The sequence below is a fragment of the Schistocerca americana genome, chromosome 10, assembly GCF_021461395.2.
Source record: "Schistocerca americana isolate TAMUIC-IGC-003095 chromosome 10, iqSchAmer2.1, whole genome shotgun sequence".
NCBI lineage: Eukaryota > Metazoa > Arthropoda > Insecta > Orthoptera > Acrididae > Schistocerca > Schistocerca americana.
In genome coordinates this window covers 153,895,348-153,911,518 of record NC_060128.1, presented here as the reverse complement: position 1 = coordinate 153,911,518, position 16,171 = coordinate 153,895,348, and the positions used below count along the sequence as shown (strand labels likewise).

Sequence of the window (16,171 nt, the reverse complement as noted above, 5' to 3'; positions counted from 1 at the left end):
ATTAGGAAATGAGACGCTTAAAGTAGTAAATGAGCTCTGCTTTTTGGGGAGCAAAGTAACTGATGATGGTCGAAGTAGAGAGGATATAAAATGTAGACTGGCAATGGCAAGGGAAGCATTTATGAAGAAGAGAAATTTGTTAACATCGAGTATAGCTTTAGGTGTCAGGAAGTCTTTTCTGAAGGTATTTGTATGGAGTGTTGCCTTGTATGGAAGTGAAACGAGGACGATAAATAGTTTGGACAAGAAGAAAATAGAAGCTTTCGAAATGCGGTGCTACAGAAGAATGCTGAAGATTAGATGGGTAGGTCACATAACTAATGAGGAGGTATTGAATAGAATTGGGGAGAAGAGAAATTTGCGGCACAACCTGATTAGAAGAAGGGATCGGATGTTAGGACATATTCTGAGGCATCAAGGGATCACCAATTTAGTATTGGAGAGCAGTACGGAGGGTAAAAATCGTAGAGGGAGACCAAGAGATGAATACACTAAACAGATTCAGAAGGATGTAGGTTGCAGTAGGTACTGGGAGATGAAGAAGCTTGCACAGGATAGAGTAGCACGGAGAGCTGCATCATACAAGTCTCTGGACTGAAGACCACAACATAGGCATTATTTATTTCTGTCAGTGCATGCACACTGCTGGATATTTTAATGACTTTTCTTAAAACACCACAGTATTTTTTGGTAGTTCGCAGTTAATATCGGCTCCTGAGTTACTCTGGCCTCTGTATTTGGTGCCATTTGATGCCACAAACTTGAGACAACTTGAAACTTCCTGGCAGATTAAAACGGTGTGGCGGACCGAGAATCGAACTCGGGACCTTTGCCTTCCGCGGGAAAGTGCTCTACCAGCTGAGATACCCAAGCACGCCCCGTCCTCACAGCTTTACTTCCGCCAGTACCTCGTCTCCTACCTTACAAATTTTCCAGAAGCTCTCCTTGGAACCTTGCAGAACTAGCACTCCTGAAAGAAAGGATACTGCGGAGACATGGCTTAGCCACAGCCTGAGGGATGTTTCCACAATGAGATTTTCACTCTGCAGCGGAGTGTAGAGCACTTGCCCGCGAAAGGAAAAGGTCCCGAGTTCGAGTCTCGGTCCGGCACACAGTTTTAATCTGTCAGGAAGTTTCATATCAGCGCACACTCCGCTGCAGAGTGAAAAATCTCATTATGTTGAGGCAACTTGTCGAATCCACGACACGCGAAGTAGCTGTTGTACAGGGTGGCGCAGGGAAACGGGAAATTTCGAAATAACGTCATTTCCATGAATAAATTCATAAAACTACTAATTTATTAACGAAAGTGAATGTATTCAGTATGCCATTATGCTTTACAATCAAAATGTCCAAAAGTGTCTCTTTACTTTTTATAGATGACATCGGAAAGATGTGCTCCCATTCGGCGTTCACACTCTAACAGCCTGTTATGAACACTCTGGAATGCGCGGTGTAGCAAATCTCGGGGAGTGGCAGTGATTTCGTTTTCAATGTTCTCCTTCAGTTCATCGATTGTTGCAGGACGTGTACGGTACAACTTGCCTTTAAGATATCCCCACAGGAAGAAGTCGCACACACTAAGATCAGGGGATCTCGCAGGCCATGCAATGTCACCGTTACGTGAAATAATGCGTCTTCCAAACAATTGACGAACTGCTGCCATCGATTGTCGAGCAGTGTGTGACGTGGCTCCGTCCGGCTGAAACCACATGTTTTCGACGTTAAGACTAAGCTCGTACAGTCTCGGTGTAAAGAATGTTTGAAGCATTTCAACATATCGAGCGGATGTTACTGTCACTGCACTACCATCTTCACGTTCAAAAACATAATGGCCGATAACACCATGACATGATACAGCACACCATATTGTGACCTTGGCGCTATGTAGTGGTCGCCGGTGAAACTCACAAGGATTGTCCTGTGCCCGATAACGAAAATTCTGTTTGTTCACGAATCCGTTCAGGTGGAAATGGGCTTCGTCTGATATCCACAAGTTACCAAGGAAATTCGCGTCCATACGTGACGCTGGGTCTCGTTCATGTAAGTGTTGCACAATCTGCAACTTATAGGGATGGAAGTCTAATTCGTGCAGTATTCTTTGTAAGCTTTTTCGCTTAATCCCTAGCGAAGATGCATGCTGTCGAACGGAGCGGCGAGGACTTCTCTCGATTGCAGCTCTAGTAGCTGCAATGTCTCTGGGGTACGTACCGTTGGAATGCCACCTGGAGGTTTCTTTTTCAAGCCAGATCGCATCCACGTCGTAATCGCATGCGCAGATGGGACACGTCCATGACGTCCAAGCTGGTAATGCTGTCGAAATGTTCTCTGCGCGGCAGTCGCACTATCACCATTTTTGTAAAACGCTCTCACAGCTACTGCACGTTCCGCACCAGTTCAGTTCTCCATGATTACTAAATGGCAATGCGTTCACATCTATTGTGCAAAGTTTCGAACATCTGCCGGCGCTACAGTGCTGCCAACGTTCAAAATTTCCCGTTCCCCTGCGCCCCCCTGTACTACGTTCCGAAGGTGGGGCAACAGGAAATCAGACAGGTGGTTACGTTTTGCCGCCTCGACGCAGTGTAATCTCCCCACGGAAAATTACCCTCTACCACGCAATAATTAATAATGGTCAACCAAATCATCCACATGTATTTACGTTTGAAAAGTATCTGATCAGATTTTCTAGTAATATATGCGCCGACAGCTCGTCGACGCCAAGGTATTTTTCTAGTATGTTTATTCTTTGGAACAACAGAGGTACAGAAATGTATGCTCCATGGTTATTAGAGAGAGAGAGAGAGAGAGAGAGAGAGAGAGAGAGAGAGAGAGAGAGAGAGAGGAACAGCTTCGGAAGTATCGGTTGGAAGATTGTCGGATTGCTAAAGGAGATTTATTTACTCTTCTTCGCGCTAAAGCGAGCTAGGAAAGTTTGTGTCGCTAGCGTGATAGATAAAGAGAAAGAAAAACCTGTAAAAGAAAATTACATGAGACTGGGAACCAACAGAAAACGGAACATGTACGGAAATGGATTCAATATACAATTTTCCTCAGAAATAAGGTTTGTGACCATTTTATTCTAGAGTGAATGACGAATCAGTTCTCTGTTTGAACCATTGATGATTGTCTGGGCCCTGTAATTAATTGGGAAGTTTCAGCTGTGACGAAGAGAGCCTGCAATCTCTGAGTTTTTATAAATCGTCCAAAAAGGCTTCGTCCACATCTGAAATTTTAGATCTGTCGTAAACTGAACGAATTGTTCAAACGATCGATTTTCCCAACTGAATGCAGCGCTTAATAATAATAACAAATGTAAAGATCTTTTCCAGGAAGCCAGCCGCTGAACATTAAGACGAAGGGCTCCACCAGAGATTCTACTAGGCTGATTTCACGTAAATAATATAGTTAAACTGTACACAGATAAAGGACAGAGAGAGAGAGAGAGAGAGAGAGAGAGAGAGAGAGAGAGAGAGAGAGCGAATGAAATTCGATTCGAGAAATTACTCAGAATCCTCCATTAGCATAATTGTTTGTCTGTCTTTTCACGGATCAGCCTAATAAGAAAACACGAAGCCCTGACTTTATTGTACCGATTTATGTGTGAGGGTGAAAGAGCGATAAAGGCGACAGATACACTTCTGTACAGACAAAACATTACACCAAGTTAGCGGCAAGCTGCATTCATATAGACTGTCATCATTTACAGAGTAGAATTCATTATAGCAGGACTATATTACAGGGCGTAGAAGCATTCCTGCGCACAGTGGACAGTCTGCTGGGTGATTTCCGCGCCGGCCACTTTGCAGCAATAGGCAGGAGAGGGACTTCCTGGTTTCCATGCAGCTGAGGATGAGCCAGCATCTGCAGTGATAAGCGGGCCTGGGATAAGGCGAGCAGAGACAAGACGCGGAAGCCGCGCCGCTGAGCTGGGGGTCTCCCACAGTTCCTGTCTAGCGTCTGCTGCCTGCATGGAGCTCTCTGTCCGTCCCACGTCCAGACGGTCAGTGGATGTCCGCCGCGAGATGGCGCCAGCAGCCGCCGTGGTCGCGTGGATGCTCCTCCACCTGCTGTCCACGGGGGTCGAAGCCCGCACCGGCGTCTGCACCCGCAAAGAGTCGTGAGTACTGCAGGGTCCGCCCCCGTCTCGTCAGCCCATTCAGTCGCCACCCGAAGTTACCACACTAGCGAGAACTGTCAATGCGTTTGTGGTATTTTTCGTGTTATAAAGGTTATTTATTATTTAGGTTTAAGGTTTAATTACTTTTGATTGTCTTTAGGTTTATCTGGTGGAGTTATTGGTAGATTTATTTGTCTTCGTCAGGTTGATTTGAAGTGTTCAAATATTCGACTGCCGCAGAGAGTGTAGCTGATAGTTTGTTTGTTTCACAAGCTGCGACATCGTCGCGAAAAAACACAGTGACCCGTATATGTAATAAGTTTCCTTTAATTTTCGTCTATGGTCACAATCTTTTTTGTTTAACAGATTACCGGTTTCGGTCTATAATGACCATCATCAAATCTGTTTCATAAAAACAAAATCCTAAAGTACTGCAGCCATAGTGGCATCGTCAAATGTTAAATGCGGAATCAGCACCAGCAGAGCTGATGATGGTCATTAAAGACCGAAACCGGTAATCCGTTAAACAAAACGGATTGTGACCATAGACGTAAATTAAAGGAAACTTATGTGGCTACAAAGTCTTTCGCGACGTATTTCTTGAATAAAAATATCTCGGTGTACATGCCGCGTCAATTCAGGATAAAACTCCAAGCTTTCGACCATTACCTCCATGGTCGTCAGGGCTAAAACTGACTGTCGTGAACTAGCGAGATTCCCACTTTTATATGCAAAGGACGGCTTCTGATTGGCTGGAATACGTCATAGCAACAGCGATATGGCGCGTAGTGGAGTGGTGCCCTCTATTTCCATAGATGTAGTTTCTACCTTGCGTTGCTTGCAGCGCCATCCCTTGAATCAGGAGCTAATGTGCGGGAAGTTTTTCTCTGCGATTTTTCTTTATCCAGGGCACTCTTCCAAGTGTTTTTAAGTGCATAGCCGTTGTCTCTGTTAAAGTTATTATCGCTAAGTCTAATTTCGACTGCTTCCCGGATCACAGAGTCCCAGTAATTCGATGCGTGGGCTATTACTCTGGTTTCTTCAAATAAAATCTTATGCTTGTTAACCAGGCTATGTTCAGCCACCGCTGATTTTTTTTTTTTCCAAATACCTGTATTTCAGGTGGCGCTGGTGCTCGATGCAGCGGTCTTCAACGGTTCTTACAGACTGGACCACGTAATTCTTGCCGCATTCGCAAGGAATAGTATAAATTCCCGGCACTCTTAAGCCGAGACTATCTTTGACTCATCTCAACATTTCCTTAATTTTCCTAGGTGGTCGGAAAACTGGTTTTATTCCTTGCCTCTTCAGGACCCTGGCTATCTTGCTCGTTGTAGCACCGCAAAAAGGATCAAAATGGTTCAAATGGCTCTGAGCACTATGGGACTTAACATCTGAGGTAATCAGTCCCCTAGAACTCAGGAACTACTTAAACCTAACTAACCTAAGGACATCACACACATCCATACCCGAGGCAGGATTCGAACCTGCGACCGTAGCGGTCGCGCGGTTCCAGACTGAAGCGCCGAGAACCGCTCGGCCACTCCGGCCGGCCCGCAAAAAGGAAGCCGCGCTATGTGTTGGTCCTCTTCTTGTATATGGCCTGCATCGTGTCTTACTTTCTTGGACAATACTGATTTAATTTCACCGTCAGAATAACCATTCCTCTTGAAAACAGTAGTCAAATGGTTAATCTCGGGACCGAGGTGGTCCTTGTCGGAAATAGTCCTGGCTCTGTGTACTAAAGTACTCAGCATAGCTCTCTTCTGAGACGGATGATGGAAGCTGTGGCTATGCAGATATAAGTCTGTATGGGTTGGCTTCCTGTACACAGAATGGCCCAGTCGTCCATCCGGCTTTCGCTCCACCAACAGTTGGTACGACATTATATTAAGGATTTGTCAGGTACAGCTGAAGTGGATTAATTCACCATGAAAAAATTTAGCAACAGTTGTGGATGTCCCTCAAATAACGTATTGAAACGGTGTTGCCGTTATTGTCTGGGTAGTGCTGTGTGTACGAGTAAAAACGAATGTAGACAGAGATTTTTCAGCTGGATACCAGCGGGATAATACTGGGGTGGAGTAACTCGAAATACGGAATGTTTGGCAGCAGCTTTCCTGTTTTGAAAATTGCGCTATAGCCGAGAGAAATCTCTGGAATACGCTGGTCAGAAACATGAGATAACTGTTTTTAATTATGTTTCGTAAAAATATGGCCAAGAAGAAATTATGCATGCCTAGTGTACGTGGAAGTGTATCTCTTTGTAATTATACAGTGTTAAGTCGATGACCTATTCGCTTCTCATTAACGTGTTGCTTCAGTATGTGGAGCCAAATATGTAGGCACAGTCACCCATTTCTCGTAAATTATGGGCCGGTGGTCTGTGGTAGCACCGCTGACGCCGGATGTGTTGTCCTGGGTTCGGACCACGCCCATCTTGTGGTCAGGATATTGGCATGAGTTCACTATCGTGCCGCCCAAACCACTGAAGCACTATTCTGGCTTTGTAACGTGGGCGGTTTTCCCACTGGCAACGCCGTCGCCTAAGCGAAAAAGATCAGCGGTGGAGGGATGCGGATTGTCATCGTGCTTCCGCTCCTGTTTTACACTCGAAACAACCTTCTTCCATACACTCACGGTTCTTATAGTCCATAGTATGAGCATTACCAGCACTAAATTATATGGGGGGTCGAAGGTGGGTTGGAGAAGGCATGATTCTTTAGATGGGGTACATATCACAAGGGGGTCTGAACGGGAGATCCGATTGAAAAAAGTTGAAAAAAAAATTGGAACATTCCGCATGTCTCAGACCACACATTTTAGTGGCACTTAAAACTTCTAACGCGTGACAAATTAAGCCTGGACTAAAATATATTTTGGGACTTCCGAATATACAAATTATATTAACATCTAAATGTATTGACGGCGTAAATGTGCTTATTGTGTATTATACTCTAAGCAAATGTGGAAACTATATCAAACGAAAAGTTCTTAAATGGAAATTGTGGTTAATTTTTATTGGAATTGTAAATGGCTAACCTATCACATACACAATTTTATTTAGCGTACCTTTGAAACGCTAAAAATAAAATTAAAGTAAAATTCCGCTTCAGTTGCTAGTAATTACGAGTTTATTGCACGACCGGTTTTGAACAATGAAGCTTCATCTTCAGGTGATACCAAATACTCATGGAAACTTTCACACATTTATGGCCTTGAGGATGAAGGTTTCGCCTTCGAAGCCGTTTGTGCTGTAAATGCGAAGTTAATACTGACAACTGAAGCGGATTTTTTTAATTTTCATAATTAAAAATACGTTTAAAAACACACTCATTAACGTAGTTGAAAGTATAAACCTATGTTTTTAAAACAAGGAGAACGCTGTAAACCTATTACTTTACAAGCATACCCTCCAAAAATTCACATTGTATAGTTTTCCTTTATGGGCGAAGCTGCAATCGGTAAACTGCCTGTTAGTTATAAACATTTTACTAAGGAAGAACAGGGAAAAATAATATATACAGATCACAGTACTCTATATGGTGTATTTAGATCAGTTTTAAAAAAACCGTCGGTAAATACCCATAAACTACTGCATTGTAGTGGCAAAACGAGCATGAAAATTTAATGAGTCATAGCTCCTATAAAATTCACAAATACTGTCTTGAAGAAAGAAGCTTATAGAGTTTCAACTTTTTGTCCTACTGAAATTCAAGAAACCTTCAATCAGAAGTGCCAGCACGGTGCAATTGGCCTTTTCATCCCGATATCGAAGCACTTTCATTTGACGAATTTATATCGGTTAAGTGGATTCCGCCTACCAATCTGAGTATTTTATGTATGACTGGGATTACTTTTCGAACCTTTTCTATCGGTATAAATACGTTAGTTTGTGATTTTCAAACAGTCACGATTTAATTCGTATAAAAAAAAAGAAATGAGAAGTAAAGCAGGCGCGATACAAGACTTTTACCGTAAGTGAATTCTGCTACGAAGAGAAATCTTGTTGAGAACAGTATTTTAAATGAAATCATTCCGCTTTAGGTTGCTACAATATTATTTATTGCGACTAGATTTTCGGCACGATGTCATTTTAAAGCCTAATGGGATGTTGTACCCACTATTCTCGAAAATGACCTCGTGTCGACTAAATAATGTTTTAAAGGCAAGAAGTAGAATGATTTCACTCAAAAGATTCACTGTGTACCTAGTTAGCATCAAATAATATTTTAATTGATACTAATGCCCTCTGAGATAATATCCGACCCTAACAGGTCCCCTGTTTCACCGGTAACTATTGCAGTATTACACCAGTTGCATTCGAGTGCAGTAAATCGCGATTTTAGCCTATTCAAACTATATGGCACACTTTATTCGAATCAAGTAGACGCTATAAGGAAAATTTTAAACCAATGAAAAATCAGTCTAAAAAAGTTCTGCCCTGCTCTGCCCCCTTAATTGTGTATGTCTTATTTATTAATGTACTATGCACCTATAAGTGGTCGGTTGGTTGGTATGGGGGACCAAACAGCAACGTCATCAGTCCCATCGGATTAGGGAAGGGTGGGAAGTAAGTCGTCCGTTCACTTTCAAACGAACCACCCCGGCATTTGCCTGAAGCGATTTAGGGAAATCACGGAAAACTTAAATCAGGATGGCCGGGCTCGGATTTGAACCGTCGCCTTCCCTAATACGAGTCAAGTGTGCTAACCACTGCGCCACCTTGTTCGGTACCAGTAAGCGGAATCGAATTAAGAAGTATTACCAAAAACGAATTACAAGCTGAAAGCTTTTGAAATAGAAGCTGTTGGAAACTAATAACTGTGAAACGTCCCCTTTTTGAACAATTATACATGATTGTGCTTAAACTGACACACAATATTTTTAGCGCAACGCAATCTGACTTTCAATAATTCCTACAAAAGAATGGCCCTGACTAACATTAACCTATACCTTTCACAAATCACTTACCTCACAAGAATCGTCATTACTCGAACTACTGCAATACAGCGAGCGCCACTACTGCCAGCTAAATAAAAGATTCAAACTACTGAAGGCACTAACTACTGATAGGCATAGTTAGCAAATGAAAGATTTTGATAGAGAATAAACAATGTATTTACCTTAATAGTGCTCAAAAGTCAATATATATATAGCAGTTCATGACGTCCAGTCTTACAAATGTACTGTTTCTGAAGGACACACGTCCAGATTATCCGCTCTCAAAAATTCGCCATCTCTCTCCCCTCATCCACCACCGCTGGCGGCTCACCTCCAACTGCGCAACGCTACGCGCTGTTAACAGCCAACTGCCCAACACTACAATAGCCAACAACAATGCAAACCAGCCACAGACTGCACACAGCACAGCCAGTGATTTTCATACAGAGCGCTACGTGGCGGTGGCGTTACCAATATAAAAACCTAAACAGCCTACTTACAACTGCCCATGTACAAGACAGGGATAGTTCTTAAAATATTACGCAAACACCGTTTATTTGTAAATATCAGATGTTTCATGGTAGATCGGTGTTTCAAGGTGCACGACTGACGAAGTGTGGACTAACTACCACCACGTTATATAGCACTCCGTCACCAGGCCACAAGTGGCCCATCGGGAGCATCCGGCCGCCGTGTCATCCTCAGATGAGAATGCGGATAGAAGGGGCGTGTGGTCAGCACACCGCTCTCCCGGTCGTTACGATGGTTTTCTTTGACCGGAGCCGCTACTATTCGGTCGAGTAGCTCCTCAATTGGCATCAGGAGGCTGAGGGCACCTCGAAACATGGCAACAGCGCATGGTGGACCGGATGGTCACCCATCCAAGTGCCGGCCACACCCGACAGCGCTTAACTTCGCTGATCTGACGGGGACCGGTGTATCCACTGAGGCAAGGCTGTTGCCCACCACGTTATATAACTAGTCTTAAAAACCACTGAAACTTACCACAAAACTCTATAGCTGAAGTTAACAATAAATGGCTTTAATATATTATACAGCACTTGAATGTCTAGAGCTCGTAATACACTGAGGGAAAAAAATCGCAATACCAAAATATAATTAATGTAATGAAATTTCGGGAATATATTTGTTCATCAACTTTTGTAGTCCTTTCTTCCTCAGTTGCGTGTAATACAACGGTGTATTGATGATTTTTACTTATGGACCGTTTGACATTGAAACAAGCGTTCAGTTTTAGTGGTGTGGAATGTGGGAAAAAAACCGCAAATTGGCATTCATAAGAAGAAGAACAACACCGAAAATCCAACAGAAGCGTAGCCGGCCATGGTGGCCGTGCGGTTCTAGGCGCTACAGTCGCTACGGTCGCAGGTTCGAATGCTGCCTCGGGCATGGATGTGTGTGATGTCCTTAGGTTAGTTAGGTTTAATTAGTTGTGACTTCTAGGCGACTGATGACCTGAGAAGTTAAGTCGCATAGTGCTCAGAGCCATTTGAACCATTTGAACAGGAACGTAATATGTACGAAATTGTCCACGCAATCTGTCACTGATGATGCCTTGTAGAAAATAAAGGCGAAACGCGTATGGCACTAAAATTGTGTTTTATTCAGTTCCTGTCAAACGGACCATAAGTAAAAATTGTAAATATACCGTGATATTTGTTCATGTAAAATATATAAGTGATTAACACTGTACGATAACAGATTACTGTAAGCGAGAAATATACGTTTTCAAATGTAAAATGCTGGTACACTAATAATCGCTGGTTGTGGATAACGCTTATTATTGATGATGTCCCAAACGTGCTCTAAATGGTTCAAATGTCTCTGAGCACTATGGGACTTAACATCTGAGGTCAACAGTCCAATTAGAACTACTTAAAACGAACTAACCTAAGGACACCACACCTAAAGACATGCCCGAGGCAGGATCCGAAGCTGCGACCGTAGCAGTCGCGCGGTTCCGGACTGAAGCGCCTAAAACCGCTCGGCCACACCGGCCGGCCCAAACGTGCTCGACTGGAGGTAGATCTGTTGATCGAGCAGGGCAAGGAAGCATGTCGACACTCTGTAGAGCATGCTGGGTTGCAACAGCGGTGTGTGGGTGAGCGTTATCCTGTTGGAAAACACCCCCGGGAATGCTGTTGACGAATGGCACCACAACCTAACTGATATAGGAACATGCATTCAGGGTGCGTGGTATAACCACGAGAGTGCTCCTAGTGTCACACGAAATCGTTCTGCGAACTCCAGGTGTAGGTCCAGTGTGTCTAGCATAAAGTCCTCAACTGGCGTCCTGCTAACCAACACGCTCTCAGGAGAGCTTCTATAAGGTTTGGAAGGTAGGAGACGAGATACTGGCAGAAGTAAAGCTGTGAGGACCGGGCGTGAGTCGTGCTTCGGTAGCTCAGATGGTAGAGCACTTGCCCGCGAAAGGCAAAGGTCCCGAGTTCGAGTCTCGGTTGGGCACACAGTTTTAATCTGCCAGGAAATTTCATATCAGCGCACACTCCGCTGCAGAGTGAAAATCTCATTCTGATTATTTGTTGTGTCTGTATTTTATGCTCTTTCAGTAAATTGTAACGCTCTGAAAGCACTATTAATTATACAGTTGTTTATTCTTTCATTAACAACGTGTGATATCTTTCTCTGTTGCTGAGTCTGGAATTACCGTTTTGAAATAAATGTGTATAAGTGCAAAGGGAACCAACAGTAACTGATTATGGCCCCGTCCACAATCGTAGCCGAATCCTGCCGTCCTTGATTACCAGGTGCTTCTAAAGTCAGTCACTAGATTGAAACACGATGTGTGAAACATTTACGCGTTGCTAGACCCACTGTCCTCAAGGTACAACACTTGCACCTTTATTTGCATCTGGTTGAGGGTCTTTGCATTGCTCTGTCTTTCGTGCTGTAATTTCGGTGCGTCTTACAGACATACTGCTGCGAAGGGGTTTTATACAGAGAACGAAGGTAACTAATGCAACAGACTAAATAACTGACAATTACATTATTACCCTGTAACTATGAGAGGAAGCTCGTCCATTACACCAAAATACTCAAAACCTAGTCCAGAATAAGCTTTGGCTCGAATTCGTAAGTATGTGTAAGGCTAAGTCTTTATCTCTTTATGATCAATCAAACAGATTTTTCGCGTATAATCATGTAACGAATATTTTCACCCAGTAAATGTAGATAATCTGCAGGAGTAGATGGGCTGCACCCATAATTTTTAGTGCAAAGTGGACTTACAACGCGAATGTGGGAAGTTCTCCTTTTTAACGAAATTTCTTCCCTCAGGAACATTACAAGAAAGATTTAAGAGATCTAAATTTATTGTTATCGAAAAGACAGGAAAAGAAGGGACATATACAGAGCTAGTCGGCCTATTATCTCTGCTTAGATGTCTTTAGAAACGCCTGGAAAGAACGACACTAAACCGAATACAAGAGCAGATTAATTCTGTGGTAGTATTTGAACAAGCTCTATTTAGACCTCATAGGAGGTGTGAACAAGAGCTCTCCTTGACTATTGACACAGGAAGTGGCTACCAGAAGAAAGACTGGGGTACTTCTCGCTGACCTGTCAGCGGCTTATGACAGGCTGTGGCAAGAGGGCGTAATATTGAAATGTCTTAAATCAGTACCTTGTAAAACATTAGGTAACCTCTTAAGCAAAATGTTTAGCAGTTTAAAGTACACCAAGGTGAAAAGATGATCAGATGGCATGTACTCAATGATGGTTTGCCTCAAGGCTCTATGTCTGCTCTGATGTTATTCGATCTGTACGTAGCAAACCTGCCGCAAATTCCAATATGCAGATCACCTTGCAATGTCATATCAGGGTGAAGATCTTTCGGAATCTGAAGAACAGCTGAGAAATACCCTCCCTAAACTTCATCAATATTTTCAGACATGGCGACTCAGACCTAATATTTCTAAAACAGAGACGTGTCTTTGGTACCTCTGTAATCTTATAGCATCGGCATAGATCACCCCACAGTGTGGCCCACTTGGCATAGCCTAGTACAACGATAAGCCAAACTACCTTGGTGTCACAAAAGCAACGCTGACTCCTCATAAATACCTGGCAGGTAGCACATGTGGACCAAATACAACACTTGTCCGTGGAGCCTGCCTTGCTCTGACAGACTCTGCAGGAGAATACTGCGCACCAGTTCGGCACTGAAGCGCTCCTATGAAGCAAATTGATGTTCATTTGAACGCAGCTACGATAACTATTACCGGCACAGCCAGATGTATGCCTACATGCTGGCTACCAGTACTGTCAAACACCTGTCCAGCTCATCTTCTTCGAAAGATGAGTGTCTACAACCTTTGTCAGCAGGCTTCTAAAAATTAAGCAAATCCTCTCAAGGAAAATTTACTCTCGCTGTCTAGGTGCTGTTGTTGTTGTTGTTGTCTTCAGTCTAGAGGCTGGTTTTATGCAGCTCTCCATGCTACTCTATCCTATGCAAGCTTCATCTCCCAGTACTTACTGCAATCTACGTCCTTCTGAATCTGCTTAGTGTATTCATCTCTTGGTTTCCTCTACGATTTTTACCCTCCACGCTGCCCTCCAATGCTAAAATTGTGATCGCTTGATGCCTCAGAATATGTCCTACCAACCGGAACCTTCTTCATGTCACGTTGTGCCACAAACTCATCTTCTCCCCAATTCTATTCAATACCTCCTCATTAGTTATGTGATCTACCCATCTACAGCATTCTTCTGTAGCACCACATTTCGAAAGCTACTATTCTCTTCTTGTCCAAACTATTTATCGTCCACGTTTCACTTCCATACATGACTACACTCCATATGAGTACTTTCAGAAACGACTTCCTGACACTGAAATCTTTACTTTATGTTCACAAATTTCTCTTCTTCAGGAACGCCATCTTTGCCATTGCCAGTCTAGATTTTATATCCTCTCTACTTCGACCATCATCAGGTATTTTGCTCCCCAAATAGCAAAACTCCTTTACTACTTTAAGTGTCTCGTTTCCTAATCTAATTCGCTCATCATCATGCAACTTAATTCGACTACATTCCATTATCTAGGAAACGCCTCAAATCGAGAACATCAGCAAATGAAGGACTAGTCAAAATGCACTTCACTGGATTCAACGGCGACGCTCAGTCGAAATGTGAGTAGTAAGCCATGGAAAACCGGAACCTCTGAGTTATTGACAACCCGTCAATGTTCCAGGCTTTCATCATCAGAGGTGGGTCTAGCTTAACAAATACCGGACTGTAGAGGGCATGAGCAAATACAACATGCAGAAAGGAGGCTTTTGCACTTACAGTACGTGTGATTGTGGCGACATTCACGCAATTTTGTTGACACCCACCTACGCAGGGAGAAATGATCATAATAAAATAAGAGAAATCAGAGCTCGAACAAAAAGATTTAGATGTTCCTTTTTCCCACGCGCCATTCGAGAGTGGAATGGTGAAGTAGTATGAAAATGGTTCGATGAACCCTCTGCCAGGCACTTAAGGGTGAATTTCAGAGTAACCATTTGGATGTAGAAGTAGATGAATGAGCTCCATGGTGAATGAGTGAGTGGGGATCATCAAGAGCCTGCAGCTACACGATGCATCCAACAAGGCGCTCCAGTGGTTTGTTTCTTCTGACATTCGTGTTTGCTTTGGGCCGTTTAATATTTATGAAGTGTAAATACGAGGGCTATTCGGAAAGTATGGAACGATAGATCCCGAAATGGAAACTACAGTGAAAATCAAAACTATTTTATTTCCAGCGGTTAGCTACACCTTACAGCTACTTCTCTACGCAGTCGCCGCTTAGACATCTGTCGTAGCGTTGTACCAACTTTTCAATACCCTCGTTATAGAAGACAGTTGCCAGAGTTTCTCGACAATTTTCTACTCTGGACTGCAGCTCGTTGTTTGTGTCAAAATACTGTCTACATAGCCTGCGGTACATTTGAGCAGAGATGAACCTCAGGGGTAGCCAATTACGAGCTGTATTGTGGGTGATGAAACACTTCCCATCGAAAATGCTGCAGGAGCATCTTCATTGCCCCTGCAAACTGCGGTCGAGAATTGTCGTGTAGAACGAACCGCATGACAGTTATGCGGATTGCATAGCTTCAGGCGAATTCTTTCGCCCAGTCCTCATACTTGGCAGGAGACGCCAATTTCTAGCCATCTTTTTCGTTCTCACTGTGTTCTGAACAGAAAAGGGCGACATGATGCGATCGACGGGCGTTCTAGGCACTGTGCCTAACGCATCTCTACAAAGCTTCATCAGATTTCCGCTGTATTTTCCATTTCGCGACCGATCGTTCCTTACTTTCCGAATAACCCTCATAGTTGCACACGTTTATTTTATTTAAATGTGTATTGGATTTGTTATCTACATCCATACTCCGCAAGCCACTTGACGGTGTGTGGCGGAGGGTACCCTGAGTACCTCTATCGGTTCTCCCTTCTATTCCAGTCTCGTATTGTTCGTGAAAAGAAAGATTGTCGGTAAGCCTATGTGTGGGCTCTGATTTTACCCTCATGGTCTCTTCGCGAGATATACGTAGGAGGGAGCAATATATTATTTGACTCCTCGGTGAAGGTGTGTTCTCGAAACTTCAACAAAAGCCCGTACTGATCTACTGAGCGTCTTTCTTGCAGAGTCTTCCACTGGAGTTTATCTATCATCTCTGTAACGCTTTCGCGATTACTGAATGATCCTGTAACGAAGCGTGCTGCTCTCCATTGGATCTCTCTCTCTTCTGTCAACCCTATCTGGTACGGATCCCACACTGGTGAGCAGTATTCAAGCAGTGGGCGAACAAGTGTACTTTAACCTACTTCTTTTGTTTTCTGACTGTGTTTCCTTAGGATTCTTCCAATGAATCTGTCTGGCATCTGCTTTACCGACGATTAATTTTATATGGTCATTCGATTTTAAATCACTCCTAATGCCTACTCCCAGATAATTTATGGAATTAACTGCTTCCAGTTGCTGACCTGCTTTATTGTAGCTAAATGATAAGGGATCTTTCTATGTATTCGCAGCACGTTACACTTGTCTACATTGAGATTCAGTTGCCATTCCCTGCACCATGC

General features: G+C 43.3%; 1 protein-coding gene across 1 annotated transcript in view; it reads left to right on the top strand.

Annotated features, from left to right (window-relative positions):
• Positions 1 to 3,978: 3,978 nt before the first annotated feature.
• The window catches only part of LOC124552588 (multiple epidermal growth factor-like domains protein 10), a 112,719-nt gene continuing 100,526 nt past the window's right edge, over positions 3,979 to 16,171 (top strand). Inside the window, exon 1 of the mRNA XM_047126913.1 lies at positions 3,979 to 4,120. Within this exon, the coding sequence (XP_046982869.1) occupies positions 4,026 to 4,120 (95 nt within the window). The 5' untranslated portion in view covers positions 3,979 to 4,025. The remainder of the gene's footprint in view (positions 4,121 to 16,171) is intronic.